Raw genomic sequence first — 15,023 nt, 5'->3', positions numbered from 1 at the left:
TACATATTGTGGATGGAGTAGGCAAATTTTCATGCTCTACATATATTGCAGAAGTTTCTAGATCCCGTCATATGAAGTAAATTTTTTGAGAACTATCGTAAATTTCCGAATTGTTTAATAGTAAGCTACACACATGTGCAGATTGGTGACACTGTATTCGGATTTATTTCGTAGCGAACTTGAGGAGCTGCATACATTCGGGAAGCAGACCTCATGAACTTTTGTATTTATTTACATACTTAGTACAGAAATTCTAATAGTTGACTCATTATATAAATTATAAACATAAAAGGATTTATTCTTGAATTGTTTTACTGAACAGTTAAAAAATATGCAACATCCAATTAATCATTAGATAATTTTGTTGGTTAACACCAAAAAGCAAAATTTCATTAAAAAAAACGTTTCCTAAGTTTTTTTTTATTTGAAAGTAATTAACTTACAATGCAGTTTTATTAACATTTATTTTAAATATTATCAATAATATATATGTAAATATATTCAACACTTATTAAATCCAGTTCTCTTAAAAACATGCATTGAATACACTTTAAATTAATATCTTATATCGTTAGGCACGTCTGGAAAATGACTACATTTAATATTAACCTGAAAAGTTCGAGACCAAAATGCAATCTGGAAAAAAGTTGAATGATAATTTGCTGATGATAAGTGGAAAAGTTATTAACAAACCTCTTCACTGCTGATATTATCACAGAAACTTAAATCGAGAAGTTGCAGTTTTCTACATTTCACTAAAATTCTGAAAATTCAAATAAATTATTTAGAATAATCACATAAATAAATATTTGTAAACTTACTCATAATAACGGTCTTTTGTTATCCCTGAAACCCCCATCAGATCCAATTGTTCTAAATTGCTACAAAAGTTTGCTATATTCTCCACATCTCGATCCGTAATTCCACGCACAGTGGCCAAAAACAGTTTTTTTAGTTTAGTACAATTTAATAGTAATTTTTTCAGACTGTCACCAAGAGATACTTCGCGTAAACTGGATCGATTTGAATACATAGGTACATCATAAACAGTGTATAAACTTCATTCATTGCATAAGTCAAGGTATGTATGTTGATACCTACCACCAACCAAAATCAACTTCTTCCAACTCAGTGCATTTCGATAAGGCCTCCAAACCAGCAGCCGATAGAAAACGTGATTTCCACAAATCCAAAGAGATCAAACTTTGATTGTATTGTCCTATATGTTGAGCTACATTATCCATGTTAACAGCTATACCGCAATATGCTAGTAAATTCATAAATATTTACAATCATGGATCAAATTTAATGAGAAATGTTGATGGTACCAACCTAAATTTAGATGTTTCAATTTACGATTGTTTTCCAACATGGTTAACATCAATTCTGGTTCGATTACAGTTTGAAAGAGATCTAATCTTTCAAGGTTCTTCAGATTCGCCAAGCATGAGAAATTAAGCAAGGGTGGATCTGTAGAGCAATTTCGCAGTGAAAGCTCTAATGGGAAGAAACATTTGAAATATATTTTCAAAATAACCAACGAAATAAGCCTTGACATTCAAAAGAATACCTCTTAAGTTATCACACACAATTCCCAATGTTTCAATACAGCTTGCATTTAACATTTTACAAGAATCTAATCTTAAGCATATAAGATTGTCTCCCCGCTGTTGTATAAATCTAAATTACGAATGCCATATATGTTTTATTAAAACACATATATTATTATATGCAGTACGTACTTCTTAAACTCTGTAGGAGAAATTGTATTGAATAAGCCACACCATGACAAATCCAATTTCTTTAACACTGTTGCTCTCTTTGCCAAAGTGCATAACATATCACTTGATGCAATGTGCCAATAAGGTTTTAAATTTAATTCACTATACAGCAAAGGGTGTGTAGATACATCATAAAAAGACTTGGAAACTTGTCCTACTAGAAATAACGATTTCAAATCCAAATAGCTGAATATTTTCAATATAATTTCAAACTGTAAAAACGAGGTAATTATTATTATTGTTATTCGAATTTAAAAGTAAAAATAATTTATTGTATAATTGTATTTGGTATATTACCGGCATATCCTTGAAACCAATATTTGTACAACTATATTCGGCCGTTACATCGCTTTTCATGACTTCCGTATCTCGGTTTAAAACGTTAATGAATTCATTTAAATCGTTCGTAAAAAATTCCCTCAAATGATTATGATAATTTTCTTTGATATTTGGACGAAAATGAATTTGTTGTAACTTTCGTAATATGGAACCTATTAATAGCAATTATAGTAATTTTATTATTAAGTAAATAATGTTTTCGAAAAATCCAATCAAAATCTAGGAGGTATTTACATTTTTGATGACTTTTGTAACAATCCAAAATTCGTTGAATGCTTTCAATATTCACCTTCCTACCCCGAAGTAAAACTGCATCAATCTCCGTTAAATAGTGTAGTAGTGAATGATTAAATTCAAGGCGAATAGTTCTAAAATGAAAAAATTCAAATCACCCAAAATATAATTCTTAAAAATATTACCTCGTAGGAAAGTTCTCTTTTTTCAGCTGTGGAGAAAAGCGGCGGGATTTGTTGACGGCCTGAAGTGGTGGCATATATAATTTTTCAGTTTCCCATAAACAAATCCAGCTCTTGGTTATGGTATATGCCCAGATTCGAATTAAAGCTCCCGGATTGAAAGTTTCAAATATCGCAATCTCTTCCGGAATAACATATTCCTCAAAATAAATAACTTGCCAATCATATTTTGATTAATACTTAACATATAACTTTTGCAATAATGTTTACCTATATAATCTTGAGCAGGTATTTTTGGAATATTTTGTGGCTGAATCTCGTGAACAGAGCTTGGGGCTTTTTCCCACCAATCTCCATATGTTCGCTGTAAATAAAAATGTCAAGAAAATAACTTTCGTATTACTTCTACGAACCATAGCGTATGTTTCCGGGAAATCACCGTATTCTGGATACTTTCGTGGTTTTCCGGTAATATTAGTAGCAGTATAGGAAATACTATAATCACTGCCATACTGAGAGCTAAAGTCAGCTACATCCACAGCATATTGATCCAAACGGTAATCAGCACAATAAAATCCATCTGAATTATTCATTAGAACTGATTTTTGATACGCATTATAAGATTGGCCATCATCTTCAGCACCCAGTTTAATGAAGTCGACAAGCGCACCAGCTCCTCTCTTGTCTAAGTCGTCATCTGATATCGACGACATTTGATATTTATTTACATGTGTGATCTAAACAGTTTCTTAACCTGTTATGCTTCGGTGCACTTCTATTAACAATATAATGGTTTATGTTAGAACAACAAAGGCATTATAAAACTTCTCCCTTTGGTAGAGGTAATAATTTTAATATTTAATCAATAATTAATTAACTTTGGGAAATTTGTAGGATGTTTGTTTTGTTAAGCATTATTGAATTTTTTATAACAGCTGACGAAATATTGGTTGTGATCCATGCTAAAAATCAATAATTATAGTGCACAATTGCATTTTTTGGGCGCTTAATATTAATCCTTTCACATAATTTTTTATTATATTTTCATTAATTTAATTAGCAATATACATGATAGAGAGAGTACGTAATTATTTACTAAAATTTATTGAGGGTTACTTCACATATTCGTAAATGCTTTATCTATTTGGCATTATTTGCAACTAACGGAAACAACATAATGCCGCATATACACAGGCAATAACTATTTCCAGTCAATAGGTTAAAATCTTACTGCAACAAAATTATCATTATTGGGCATTTGTTATCTGGAAAAAATCGTTAGTTCGTGGATTGCATCACACTATGCTAACTTGCAATGCACACTGCAAACCAAAAATCAACAGAAACACATTGTATATGTTGTCGATTTTTTGTTATAAATTAAAGCTGAATGTTAAAGTACCAAAATCAAAATTAGAGCTAATTATTATTGCCTGTGAAGACATTCCATTCTGAAGCAAAATGATCGATTGAAAGATATTGTAACGGATTTCTTGATAAACCGTCTAACTTGTAACTCCCTCCTGAGTTCGTTCACTATCCCAATATAATGGCTATTATCTCTATTTCTAATTCCAACAACTTAACGCTTTACTACTCATTATCCTAGTTTACAACTTCTTACATAATCTCAATTGCTTCTTACACGGCAACACTCTTACTAGAACTGCGTTTGCTGCTAAATCCAGCAGCCCTTACATAGTATATCTTTTAGTAGATCCTTACATAGTAGATCTTTACGCTGCAGTTACACGATCAAGAACTTGCTTTTAAGTTGATCACAAAAGCTACTTGTCAAAATTGATATAAATTGATTAATCCTGTTTAGATCGGTAAGTTTTAGTTTTTAGATGGCGTTGTCATGGAAATCGCTTAAAGTTCTTCAAAATGTTGCACGAAATTAATAATATAATGGATTGACATATTATACATATATTTTGATATCAATCCATGATTATAACGAAACATTCATATTCCCGACAATTGCATGTCATATGTTTGCAAAGCTATGTGATCAGCTGTTTAAACTTGATCATTAACTTGCCACTCTACTTGAATGAGCAAATTGATATCAAGACAGCTTTAGACAATTACAAATAAAATTAGAGTCTGGTAGTAGAAACTGTGAGTGTATTGCAACTTGAAAGCAATTTCTGGATCGTGTAACGCTCGGGTTAACAAAACTTCACCACTAGAACATTCTGGCAACTGCAAGTGCGCTGTCTAGTTGATTCTAGAAATTTATCGTCGGTTCGATTTAGTTTTATCATCCGTGTTCGTCACAATATTTACCGCAATGGGAAACTGTCTGATACTAATTTCATGTACATGGAATAAACTACTGTTTTTCACATAATGGAAGGGAATAGATGTCGTGCATGTTTATTAGAAAAAGATCTGGCAGATCTTTGCGATTGGTATTTAACAATGGAAGTAGGTGATGCTTTGACATATTTGGAATGTTTTGAAACGTGTACTCAATTGGATATCAAAAGTACAAATGCTACATCACCTTATTTTAGGGATATGCATTACTTGTGCCAGGACTGTGTTCAAGAGTTGATAATTTCTTACCGATTTCTACGAAAGGCGCAAAGATCAGCCCATGAATTATGTTTTTTATTAAAAAGTAAAGATAATTTATCGAATTTGAAAAGAAATACATTTGAATATGTGTATATACAGGAGGCTCTTCTAAGCGACGAATACATAAGCATATCTCAAAAGGATCAAGTACGTTTATTATTATTTATTAAATTCAAAATAAATACTTATAATAACTATATATAATGTAAGCAAAACAAAATCGACAACTTTCCCGGGGAAAATAATCTACTAAAAGTTGATATGGTATGTTTTCTTAAACTATTGCTATTACTTTTATTACACATTTGATACGCGTAATTAAAGGCTTCCGATCTACCCAATGAAACTTGTACACAAACATGTAAGAAACAGGATGCTAAAGTACATCTAATTAAAGACAAAAAAGTATCTCGAAAAGAAGAGAAAGGCAAACATGATGAAGAAAACAAGCAATTTCCGTGCGATTATTGCAATAAATTATTTCCGGCAAATAAATTACAACAACACAAGTCGCGGTATCATAGACCAAAGATCTTTCTTTGTGATATTTGCCGTAAGTAGTAGTAAATATGTATCGTTGAATTATATGATTTTCTTGGCAGCAAGTTCTTTCAGCATTGCAAATAACTTACGTCGACATCAACGCACGCATGACTCGAATCGTGAACGAAACTTTTCTTGTAATGACTGTGGTCGTACATTTTTTACAGAAGATGTTTATAGGACTCACGTAAAAATACATCAGACATCACGTCGAGCAAAATTCGCGTGCAATCAATGTGACAAAACATTTATGCATAAGGGCAGCCTTACCTTACATATTCAAAAGCACACAGGCCCAAAAAATGAGTGTAATATTTGTCAGAAACGTTATGTTCGAAAAATTGACTTAGATATTCACATGCGTAATCATTCTGGTGATTTGCCATATAAATGCTGCAAATGTGATAAAGCGTTTATGACAACCAGCGCATTGAGAAAACACGAAGTACTTCATACTGGTGTTCGGTATAAGTGTGATATCTGCAATAAGGAGTATTCACATCCCTCAAAACTAACTCGTCACATCTTGTATCATACAGGCCTTCCTTTAAAATGTGCAATTTGTAACAAAGGATTCGCTGAGCCAAATAAGTAATTATATCTGATCGCACGAATTTGCTTTGTAATACAAATGCATTGTTTTATATCTTTTATAGGATTCGAAGGCATATCCGCAGTGTGCATAAATTAGAAGATATTTCACGTGTAAATGAACTTACCATTAAAGTTTCAAAAAATGATGAACATCCAAAATAAAATGAACATTGTTTTAAATTTCATTTCTGCTAGAAAGCTGCTAGAATAGAAATTCGATATTTATATTATAACTCAAGAGATTTTTGGAACATTTTAGAGTAGTCACAGTTATCATCAAATAATACTGAATGAAATTAATTTTTTCATTACATTTCCCTTCCGTCCTCTATGCTTCTTCGTTATGTTTATTTATATAATAAACTATTCTACCTCATCTTTCTCCACTTTATGCATGTATACATACTTTAAATTTTTATAAAATTAAATATTTTATTCAAACTTTTTATAATTCCAAAGATTTTGTGAAATTTTCAAAGGAAAATATTAAAAACTCGGCCATTACGACGTCATCCGGCAGTCCCTCCGAAAAAAGGTGCCTCCACGTTGACAGCAGAGCTTCTTACAAGATCATCAAATGAAAAAAATACGTGTTTGAGTTAAGACAATAAACAAGGTATTGAACGAAAGAAAAACAAAAAGGTGAACATTGTAATTTTGGCGGACATTTTCACAAAAAATACAAATTTGGTGAACATTTTTCGACGTTTATATACATAGTTGTAAATGAACAAAAAAAATTCTTCGTTCGCGACCTTTTTTCTTACCACAAATATTACATTTTATTGCAGATCCTTTGTGATGAAGTTGATGAATTGCTGGAGAAATGATTTTTATCCATGAGAACCTTCATAAATCGATTTTCGGTTATTTCCATTGCGTCTTTAAGTTTTGATATGAATACGTTGTTGAGAATGTTTCATTTATCGCTCGCAAACGTTTCTCGATACGTTCATAATTTTTTAGACCATTGGCTTTACGAAATATCTTTGCTAAAATATAAGTTTACAAATTAATATTGATAATACATATACATATATACAGACGACGGGCTTGATAACAATTTATTCAAGCAGTGTGTGTCTTGATTTATGTTGCCTTTTGTGACATAGCTTTTTCAAGTTTCACAATGTAACTTCTAATTTTTTTAAACGTTTGGGAATATTTTGACTTGGTTTTTTTCCTTTGGGATCACGAGGTAAGATCTACTATGTTCAGCATCATTATATAATTCTATCTCAAGTTTATTCAGTTTTAGATAAGGCCACCTCAAGTTTATTCATTCCAATACAAATAACTCATTTTATTCTTTTGTCATTTTTATAAAACCCAGGAATTTTTCACCAAGTGTAATTATACAAAAAGAAAAGCAGAACTCTCTCTGAATGCTCGCTGATATCTGCGTTTTTTAACTCTAGGTTTACCCATTCAAATTGTTCTGTCATAATCTTTAATGCAACTTTTCTATTTCATATTTAAAAAATATCTTTTTGCAGAAGAACCTTATGCATTTGTATCACCTTAAATTAAGTTGGCTTTTCCTCCTCCGGATTGTTTAAAACTTCCACTATTCGGCCTCTATGTTCTTTAGTTATATTTATTCTAACTACAAGATTTTCTAAGTCATCGTGTTTCTCAATTTTGTGCACTCCTTTAATATGGCGCTTAGTTCTAAAGGAAATATGTATGTTGGTATAGTTTGAAGTTATAAAAGAAAGAGCAAACAAAGAGGTCTTACTTATAAGCGTCAGGAAATTGTTTTCCACAAGCACCACATTTATAAGGTAAGCCAGTATGCCGCATGCGATGTAAATAGTATTTGTCATACTTTGAGAATTTTTCACCACAGGTCAAGCAGGTATAACTAAAGTATAATTCATGATACTGCAAGTGTCGGTTTAGAATACGTTTATGAATAAATGATTTTCCGCATATATGGCACACAAATGGAGATTCTCCAGAATGGGTTCGTAAGTGAGTATCCAGATCTATTTGTCGGACGTATCGTTTTTGACATATATTGCATTCGATTGAGGCCCCCTTGTGATGAAGTTCGTGGGTTGTTAGACCGTTTTTATGTAGGAAAGATTTTTCACACTGTGTGCATTTATAAATTGGTTTTCTATCATTTTCATGCGTTTGTACGTGTCTTTTGTAGGAATACGGTGATAAAAATGTTTGATTACACTTGTCGCATGGATATCGTTCTCTATTTACTTGATGAATAAGTTCGTGGTTTTTTAATCCATTGGATTCCCGAAATGTTTTTGCTAAATATATATAATTAAATATTTAAATTTTGCAATAAAAATGTATTACAAAGCTACTTACGACATGATTGGCAAAGGAAAATTTTAGGTTTGTGGCGTGGTTTATGTTTTATCAATGCCTTTCTTGTCATGGTTTTTTGACATTCTTCGCAATTAACCAATTCATCCATTTTTTTCAATTTTACTTTACATTGATTAGTTTTTGTATGAGCTTTGATTTTTCTAATGTTACTTTTAAATGTGTTATTAAAGAAGCCGTCGGATCCATTTTGATTTAATAATTCCCTTGCATGTTCATCATAGCACTGACGTTCAAATTCATTTTCTATTTTCAAATCACCGTCTCCATGTTCATTTTCATGGCATACATTATTGATCTGTATATCGTCAATGCAACACTTGGAACAAAAAAGATTTTGAAACATTTTTTATAAGTATATATATATATATAAACAGCAAAAAAATACCTTGCTTTCAATATTTTCTGCAGATTTATCAGCATCAATTTGTTCTGCTTTTACTGATACCCATTCAAATTTGTTTGGCATATTTTCAATTGGAATATGCCGAGTCTTCATGCAACGCAATTCGTTATCTGCTTGCTTTGCCTTTTCAATAAAATTATAAGCATCTTTAAGCTTTTTTGCACAACAGTAGCACAAAAATTGGTATTGGCTCTCATTATTTTCCCTCATTGGTATTTGAGTACATATGCGAAAACACTCTTTGTATGATAAAACATATTCCAACGAGTCAACAGGCTGATACCAATCTAATAGAAGAGCTCGTCCTTCGGGCGATAGACACGCACGACATATCTTATGCGAATCCATTTCCATTGTGCTTGCAATATGTAGTAGAACTGAGGTTCATATCAAATATATTTTCATAATCTAAAGTCTTTTGTTTAAAGCAAAAATGTTAGTAAAATTAACTGTATTGTGGCACACACGAATACCAGAACAAATCAGAATCGACGATAAACTGCCAGAAGCAACTAGACAGCGAATTCGTAGTTGCCAGAATGTTCTAGTAGCGAACTTTTGTTAAAAATTTACTATATAAGGGCTGCCGGATTGTGCAGCAGACACAGTTCCAATTAGAGTGTTGCCGTGTAAAAAGCAATTAAGCTATAAGCAATAAGTTTTAACTCGAATATCGAGCAATAAGTGTTAAGTTGTTGGAAATAAAAGTAAAGATAAGTGTATAGCCATTAAATTGGACTTCAATTTAACAATCCAGTGATCGAATTCAAGAGTGAGTTACAGGTAGACGATTTATACTGAACTCCGTTACAGTATGCATTAAAATCAAAACACTTTGTTTACCAAACATTCAGTGTTGTAAACGATGTGTTCTTAATGGCGCCTGCACAACGCAATATTGATCTATTGTAATCCATCCAATATTTTTAAATCCGGATCGCGCGATCGACGGCATTTTGTATGTAAAATCTTCAGTTTTCTTTCGACATTTTATAAAAAAACCGGATGAAAAATTACACAATTTGATAAAGCAAAACTATTTTTTTTATATATTTGTTTCAAAAACTGGATTTATTTCGAATAAATACTGTTGTGGTAATTATTGAACGTGTAGTCTAGTATTACTAGTGTTGTGTAGCATTCACTCGAGATGCATCATTCATCCATATGGATCACGATCCAAATATCACAATAAATATTGAACGTGTGACAGCCGCCAATGTTCTACAATTTTCCTACATTATTAGTTTTTGCCTCCAAACTTAATAATTTTTTGGTTCCAAATAGGGTAATTACATTTAAGATTAAAAACTGGTAGCTTAATAATACTTACTGCAGGAAAAAATTTAAGATTATTTTTACGCTCATTTTCTTTTGGTGTCGTTCTGTTCGTTCAGCAGCTGTCATTCCTTATTATAAAAATTTCGCAAATGTTTGTGCGATTCGGCTACGCGACACTTAGAGCATAGTTCATTTGTATGTTGGTATGGTGATTGTTGTTGTATTATAATAGCGGCAGATAACATTCTTAAAGTAATTTCGAGGAATGGTGCCGTGTTAACAGTCCTTGGCCGGATAAAAGTCCGGGTCCGTTCCGGTTACTTAGACCCAACTGTCGAAGGGACGGATAGTGGTCTCATATTTTGCCTACAAAGAATTACCATAAAAGTGGTAGAACAATGATTAGTATACCATGTGACAGGAATTCCTTAATCCATTAGAATGTATTGAATACCCGTTATTAACATTTTCAAGGCCAAATGTATGACGGGAATTTCATAATCTATCGGATATTATTAAAAACCTGAAATTTTTTCGATTTATTACAAAATATTTATGAATTAATTACATTTCTTGTTTGAAATAACTTGTAGAATGATATTCAAACTAAATCATTTGTGGTTAAATGAAATAAATATGAAAGCATCTTTATATTTTATGTAAACATAAAAAAATAAAAGTAACTCCATTTTAATTAGAATTTATTTATATATGTATATATTATTAATTACATTTAATACTGTCAAATGTTATTAAAAATTTAAATTCAATATTTTTGAGTATCTTATTTTTTCCTTATTCACAATTTTTTAAAATATTTCTATTATATTTGCATATTACATACAAAAATTGATAACGAATTTCAATACCGGGTATATTCATTTGAAACTGAGCGCTATTGCAACCATGACAAGAATTTCAAAATGTAAAGCAATTCTGAATTGCGTAGCAGCGAACTGTTACAAACAAGAACACAAGGCGTGCCACCCGAGCACGGTCCCTTCCGTTCCCACGACAGTCGGGTCTACGTAACCGGAACGGACCCGGATTTAATCCGGCCAAGGACTGTCAACTCGGCAGAATTCTGCCGCTACAACAACAACAACAGCCCGATCCCTTTCTCTTCCCTTCGCCAACAAAAACCGACAAAAGAATCCGTGTGTAAGCGCTTTTACAATACAAGTAGGCAACCCGTACCAAGTGTTATTTTAGTAGTAGAATTTTCGAGGCAACCCGTACCAAGTGGGAAATTTTTGCGTGTGTATTAGTGAAAATCTTAAGATTGGTTACTTGTAGATTTACACAATGATTAATTTCAACAGCTGTTAAATCTAGACTTAATAATGTTTACTATATATAATCACTGTAATTTTATTGCATTAAATGCATATTTTTGGTACTATTGAATAATTATAAATCATAATGGAATTCTTTCGAAACATGTGCCGAGTTTGTTTAAGGGTGGAAGGTTCAGTATCACTCATTAATTGGAATCAATCCGTCCATATCGAAGATTTGAACGAAAGTTTATCGTATTCAGAATGTTTTCAGCACTGCACTCAATTGAATTTAAATAATGAAAGTCGTGGAAATGAACATTCGATGAGTATATATGAAAATTTTTGTTTTAGCTGTGCCGATCAACTTAAAGAAGCTTACTTATTTATTACTAAAGCTCGAAAAGCAGACAAAACTTTACGTTTGGATTACTGTAAATCAGATTCCGATAATAATAAGAAATTTTTTGAATGGGTTGGGGTTGGTAAAGAATATACAAAGGTTGATCTCAAGGTATTTACAAAAATGAATTACATCAAAATATTTTACTTATATATACATATACCATAAGTATAGAAAAGGGAGACAGAGGAGGAGCAAATCAGCTTCGGAAGCAATACACTTTTTGATGAAAACACAAATTCGCAAGGCTGTGTTCAAAATGTGCATGAGGAAAACTTTCATGAATCTGAAGTATTAAATTCATCAAAGTCCATTTTATCTAAACATATTCATTCCAAGGCACATCGTAAGAAAAAAAATATAACAAAATCAGAAATCGAACAAAATAATGAAGAGGTTTGTGGAATCTGCGGGAAGTCAATGATTAAAACGCAGCTCTTACGTCATCTTGCAACCGAAGTGTAGAGTCCTTTCTCTGCAAATCGTGCCGTTAGTACCATTGTTGTATTATTAAATTATTTCGTAAAACATAAATGTATGTATGTATACATTATTTAGCTCGCACCTTCAGACATCGCAGTACTTTAACACAACATGAACTTATACATGAAAACAACAGGGAGCGAAAGTTTGACTGTGGAGTGTGCGGAAGAAAGTTTTATACACAAATGGCACGCAGAAATCATTTGAAAACACATGATCCCAGTCGGAAACCAAGATTTCACTGTAGTGATTGTGGTCAATCTTTTTTGTTTAAAGGCAATCTTTTAGTGCATCAACAAAAACATGCTGGTCAAACTATTCAATGTACATATTGCCAGAAACGCTATGTACGTGCGGTAGATCTAGAAGTCCACCTACGTAGTCACACAGGCGATACACCGTTTAAGTGTGATAAGTGCGAAAAGGCTTTTACAAAAAGGTCCACATTACGAAAGCATTTACAATTACATGAGGGTATCCAATGGAAGTGTGAAGATTGTGGAAAACAATATTTATATGAATGGACGCTTCAAAGGCATCGTTTAGAACACACTGGCTTGCCGTTAAAATGTTCAATTTGTGGAAAGGAATTTCCTGAAATGTACAAGTGAGTTTAATTGTACGTTTTAAGAAGTTGTACTTGATATATTTTAATACAGGATACGGCGTCATATCAAGTGTGTTCACAAAATAAACTTGTCCGAATTGGAAAACTTCGTTGTGAGATTAACGGATAAAAAGAAACGTGGTAATTTATCACCAAATTCTTTTGACGCGAAAAAAAATGCTAAAGGTATTTAATAATTATTTTTTTTTTTGCAATTTATATGTAGAATAAAAAAAATTTATAATATCACTTTATTATTATTTCAAAACTTACAGATTTCGATCTGTTGAGGACGTGCAAAAATACAAAGTAGTATCTCCTTATCAATTCGTGTTGTGGTCCAACGAAGTTTATGTTATTTCACTTCCAATGATTAATAAAGTTTCTTAAGCAAGCAAAAACGCGTCTGTCGAAATTCGGTCAATACTCTAGATCGGGGTGACCAAAAGGACAGAAACCGCGGCACTACAAGTCAATTTCCTTCTGTGATCATTGCAAATGAAACTGCTGTAATGTTTTTGGATCCCAAACTCCCTTCACTGAAACCTGTAGTTCATTGTGCCGTCTGATCTTACGAAACTTTTATGTGCAGTGTGCTCGTTAGTAAGATTAGTGAAACCTTCTATTGCTAAGTTGTTGTTGTTGTAACGGCTATCTATTCCCCGCTTAGGTGGTAAGGTTCTAGTTGATTGTCGTCGAAGTCATCTAACGGCAGGGCCAGGAAACGAGCTCTTTCGACGGGGTCTGACCATAGGAAAAAAGGTGTTAGATGCCTGTACTTCCTTGGGTAAGCAAAGTTGGTGCATGCTGAACATACATTTGGTCTGTCGGGATCGATAAGTAGGAGTTTAGCCTGCTACAGTACCCAGAGCGAAGTTGCGCAAGGGTCACTCTAGTTTCTCGTGGTAAGTCGAGCTCTTCATCTGCGATGGGTGGTGGTTTAAGTCCAAGTACACCATTCACTGAGAGGGAGTCGGTGAAGTTGTAAATTATTCCACTGTGAAGTCTGGTCTTTTGTGTCTGAAGTTTGGTCGGCGTATTGTTCGAAGTCGTCGAAGGATGACCTATTGATGTTCCGAAAAGGTGATTCCGCTTCAAGCAGACGACTGCAGGGATGGTTTCTGCGAAAACCTTGGTTAGAAAGTTTACTTCCGTTGAGCCAAGGTGTTTTAGCATCAGCATGTTTATTCCATCTGGGCCAATAGATTTATGGTAGATGATTTTGCCTTGTTGATGACACTCCGAACCTCCTTATTTGTGAAACTAAGTGGCGCGCAGTGTGTGTGAACCGAGTGGGCACGGTCATCGAATTAGATTTCAACCCGGTCGTCATGTCTCCTCGGATTTGACAAGGCCTTGACGGTATTCCAAAGCTTACTCACACCGGTGGAGAGCTTCTGCTGGTTTTCCATGTGCCAAATCTCCAAATCCGGAGAGCTATTACAGGTGCCCAAAATTCTGATCTTTGTCATTTATTATGCAGAATGTCGAATCGTCTATCTGTTCCACTAGCCCCATTCCCCTACAATCGTTTGACAGGCAGAAGTGCCAAAGATCGTGGTGCGGGGTCAAGTCGCCAAATATCAAACGGTTTTCACCACGAAGTAGCTCACCTATATTTGGATGATATCCTGTTAGTAAACATCACAGCTTTGTGCAGCATTAAAGCTAGGCCTACACCATTCTCTTGCTCGCGATGGATTACGGTGAAACCAGCACAACTCAGAAAATCTAAGCGGCTGTTTAACTTGGTTTCTTGGTCCACAATTATCGATACGCATTCCCGGCTCATGAATGCAACTGACTCCTCGATCTTACTCTGGAGTCCGTTGCAGTTAAATTTGATTTGTCTCGGGTGTCTAGGGGTGAGGGAGTGGCGTGTAGGTGGTGGTTGTTGCAACTGTAGAATCCGCAGGGACGGTTGTCGCACTGTGGTGTTGTTTGGCGACACCATTGTA

General features: G+C 33.5%; 4 protein-coding genes across 7 annotated transcripts; 2 read left to right on the top strand and 2 right to left on the bottom strand.

Moving 5' to 3' along the window:
- Positions 1-445: 445 nt before the first annotated feature.
- Positions 446-3,468, bottom strand: Fbxl4 (F box and leucine-rich-repeat gene 4). 2 transcript variants are annotated; one of them, XM_036365231.2, is made up of 13 exons: positions 3,291-3,467; positions 2,950-3,233; positions 2,807-2,900; positions 2,540-2,750; positions 2,355-2,488; positions 2,079-2,272; positions 1,743-1,993; positions 1,571-1,680; positions 1,333-1,497; positions 1,102-1,267; positions 822-1,013; positions 694-763; positions 446-636 (listed from the first exon to the last, which is right to left on the bottom strand). In XM_036365231.2, the coding sequence occupies exons 2-13, from the start codon at positions 3,127-3,129 to the stop codon at positions 556-558; spliced, it is 1,848 nt and encodes a 615-aa protein (XP_036221124.1). In that variant the 5' UTR covers positions 3,130-3,233; positions 3,291-3,467; the 3' UTR covers positions 446-555. The 2 variants fall into 2 exon arrangements, with proteins under 2 accessions (XP_036221124.1, XP_014085942.1); XM_014230467.3 differs by having other exon boundaries at positions 2,950-3,468.
- Positions 3,469-4,656: 1,188 nt separating this feature from the next.
- On the top strand, positions 4,657-6,423 carry LOC106614638 (zinc finger protein 501). 2 transcript variants are annotated; one of them, XM_036365239.2, is made up of 6 exons: positions 4,658-4,969; positions 5,059-5,269; positions 5,333-5,386; positions 5,447-5,675; positions 5,725-6,256; positions 6,322-6,423. In XM_036365239.2, the coding sequence occupies exons 2-6, from the start codon at positions 5,063-5,065 to the stop codon at positions 6,419-6,421; spliced, it is 1,122 nt and encodes a 373-aa protein (XP_036221132.1). In that variant the 5' UTR covers positions 4,658-4,969; positions 5,059-5,062; the 3' UTR covers positions 6,422-6,423. The 2 variants fall into 2 exon arrangements, with proteins under 2 accessions (XP_014085951.1, XP_036221132.1); XM_014230476.3 differs by having other exon boundaries at positions 4,657-5,269.
- A 242-nt stretch (positions 6,424-6,665) lies between these two features.
- On the bottom strand, positions 6,666-9,511 carry LOC106614637 (zinc finger protein 846). 2 transcript variants are annotated; one of them, XM_014230475.3, is made up of 5 exons: positions 8,997-9,511; positions 8,591-8,927; positions 7,998-8,529; positions 7,780-7,930; positions 6,666-7,251 (listed from the first exon to the last, which is right to left on the bottom strand). In XM_014230475.3, the coding sequence occupies exons 1-4, from the start codon at positions 9,366-9,368 to the stop codon at positions 7,786-7,788; spliced, it is 1,386 nt and encodes a 461-aa protein (XP_014085950.1). In that variant the 5' UTR covers positions 9,369-9,511; the 3' UTR covers positions 6,666-7,251; positions 7,780-7,785. The 2 variants fall into 2 exon arrangements, with proteins under 2 accessions (XP_014085950.1, XP_014085949.1); XM_014230474.3 differs by lacking the exon at positions 6,666-7,251 and having other exon boundaries at positions 7,483-7,930.
- Positions 9,512-11,120: 1,609 nt separating this feature from the next.
- Positions 11,121-13,466, top strand: LOC106614666 (zinc finger protein 260). The gene is given in 6 exon segments (XM_014230521.3): positions 11,121-12,086; positions 12,150-12,420; positions 12,423-12,464; positions 12,534-13,065; positions 13,118-13,251; positions 13,341-13,466. Coding segments are annotated over 6 exon segments (1,386 nt in total). The 5' UTR covers positions 11,121-11,717; the 3' UTR covers positions 13,379-13,466.
- Positions 13,467-15,023: the final 1,557 nt, after the last annotated feature.

This window comes from Bactrocera oleae, chromosome 5, assembly GCF_042242935.1.
Source record: "Bactrocera oleae isolate idBacOlea1 chromosome 5, idBacOlea1, whole genome shotgun sequence".
Lineage (NCBI taxonomy): Eukaryota > Metazoa > Arthropoda > Insecta > Diptera > Tephritidae > Bactrocera > Bactrocera oleae.
This window is presented reverse-complemented; position numbering and strand designations above follow the sequence as displayed.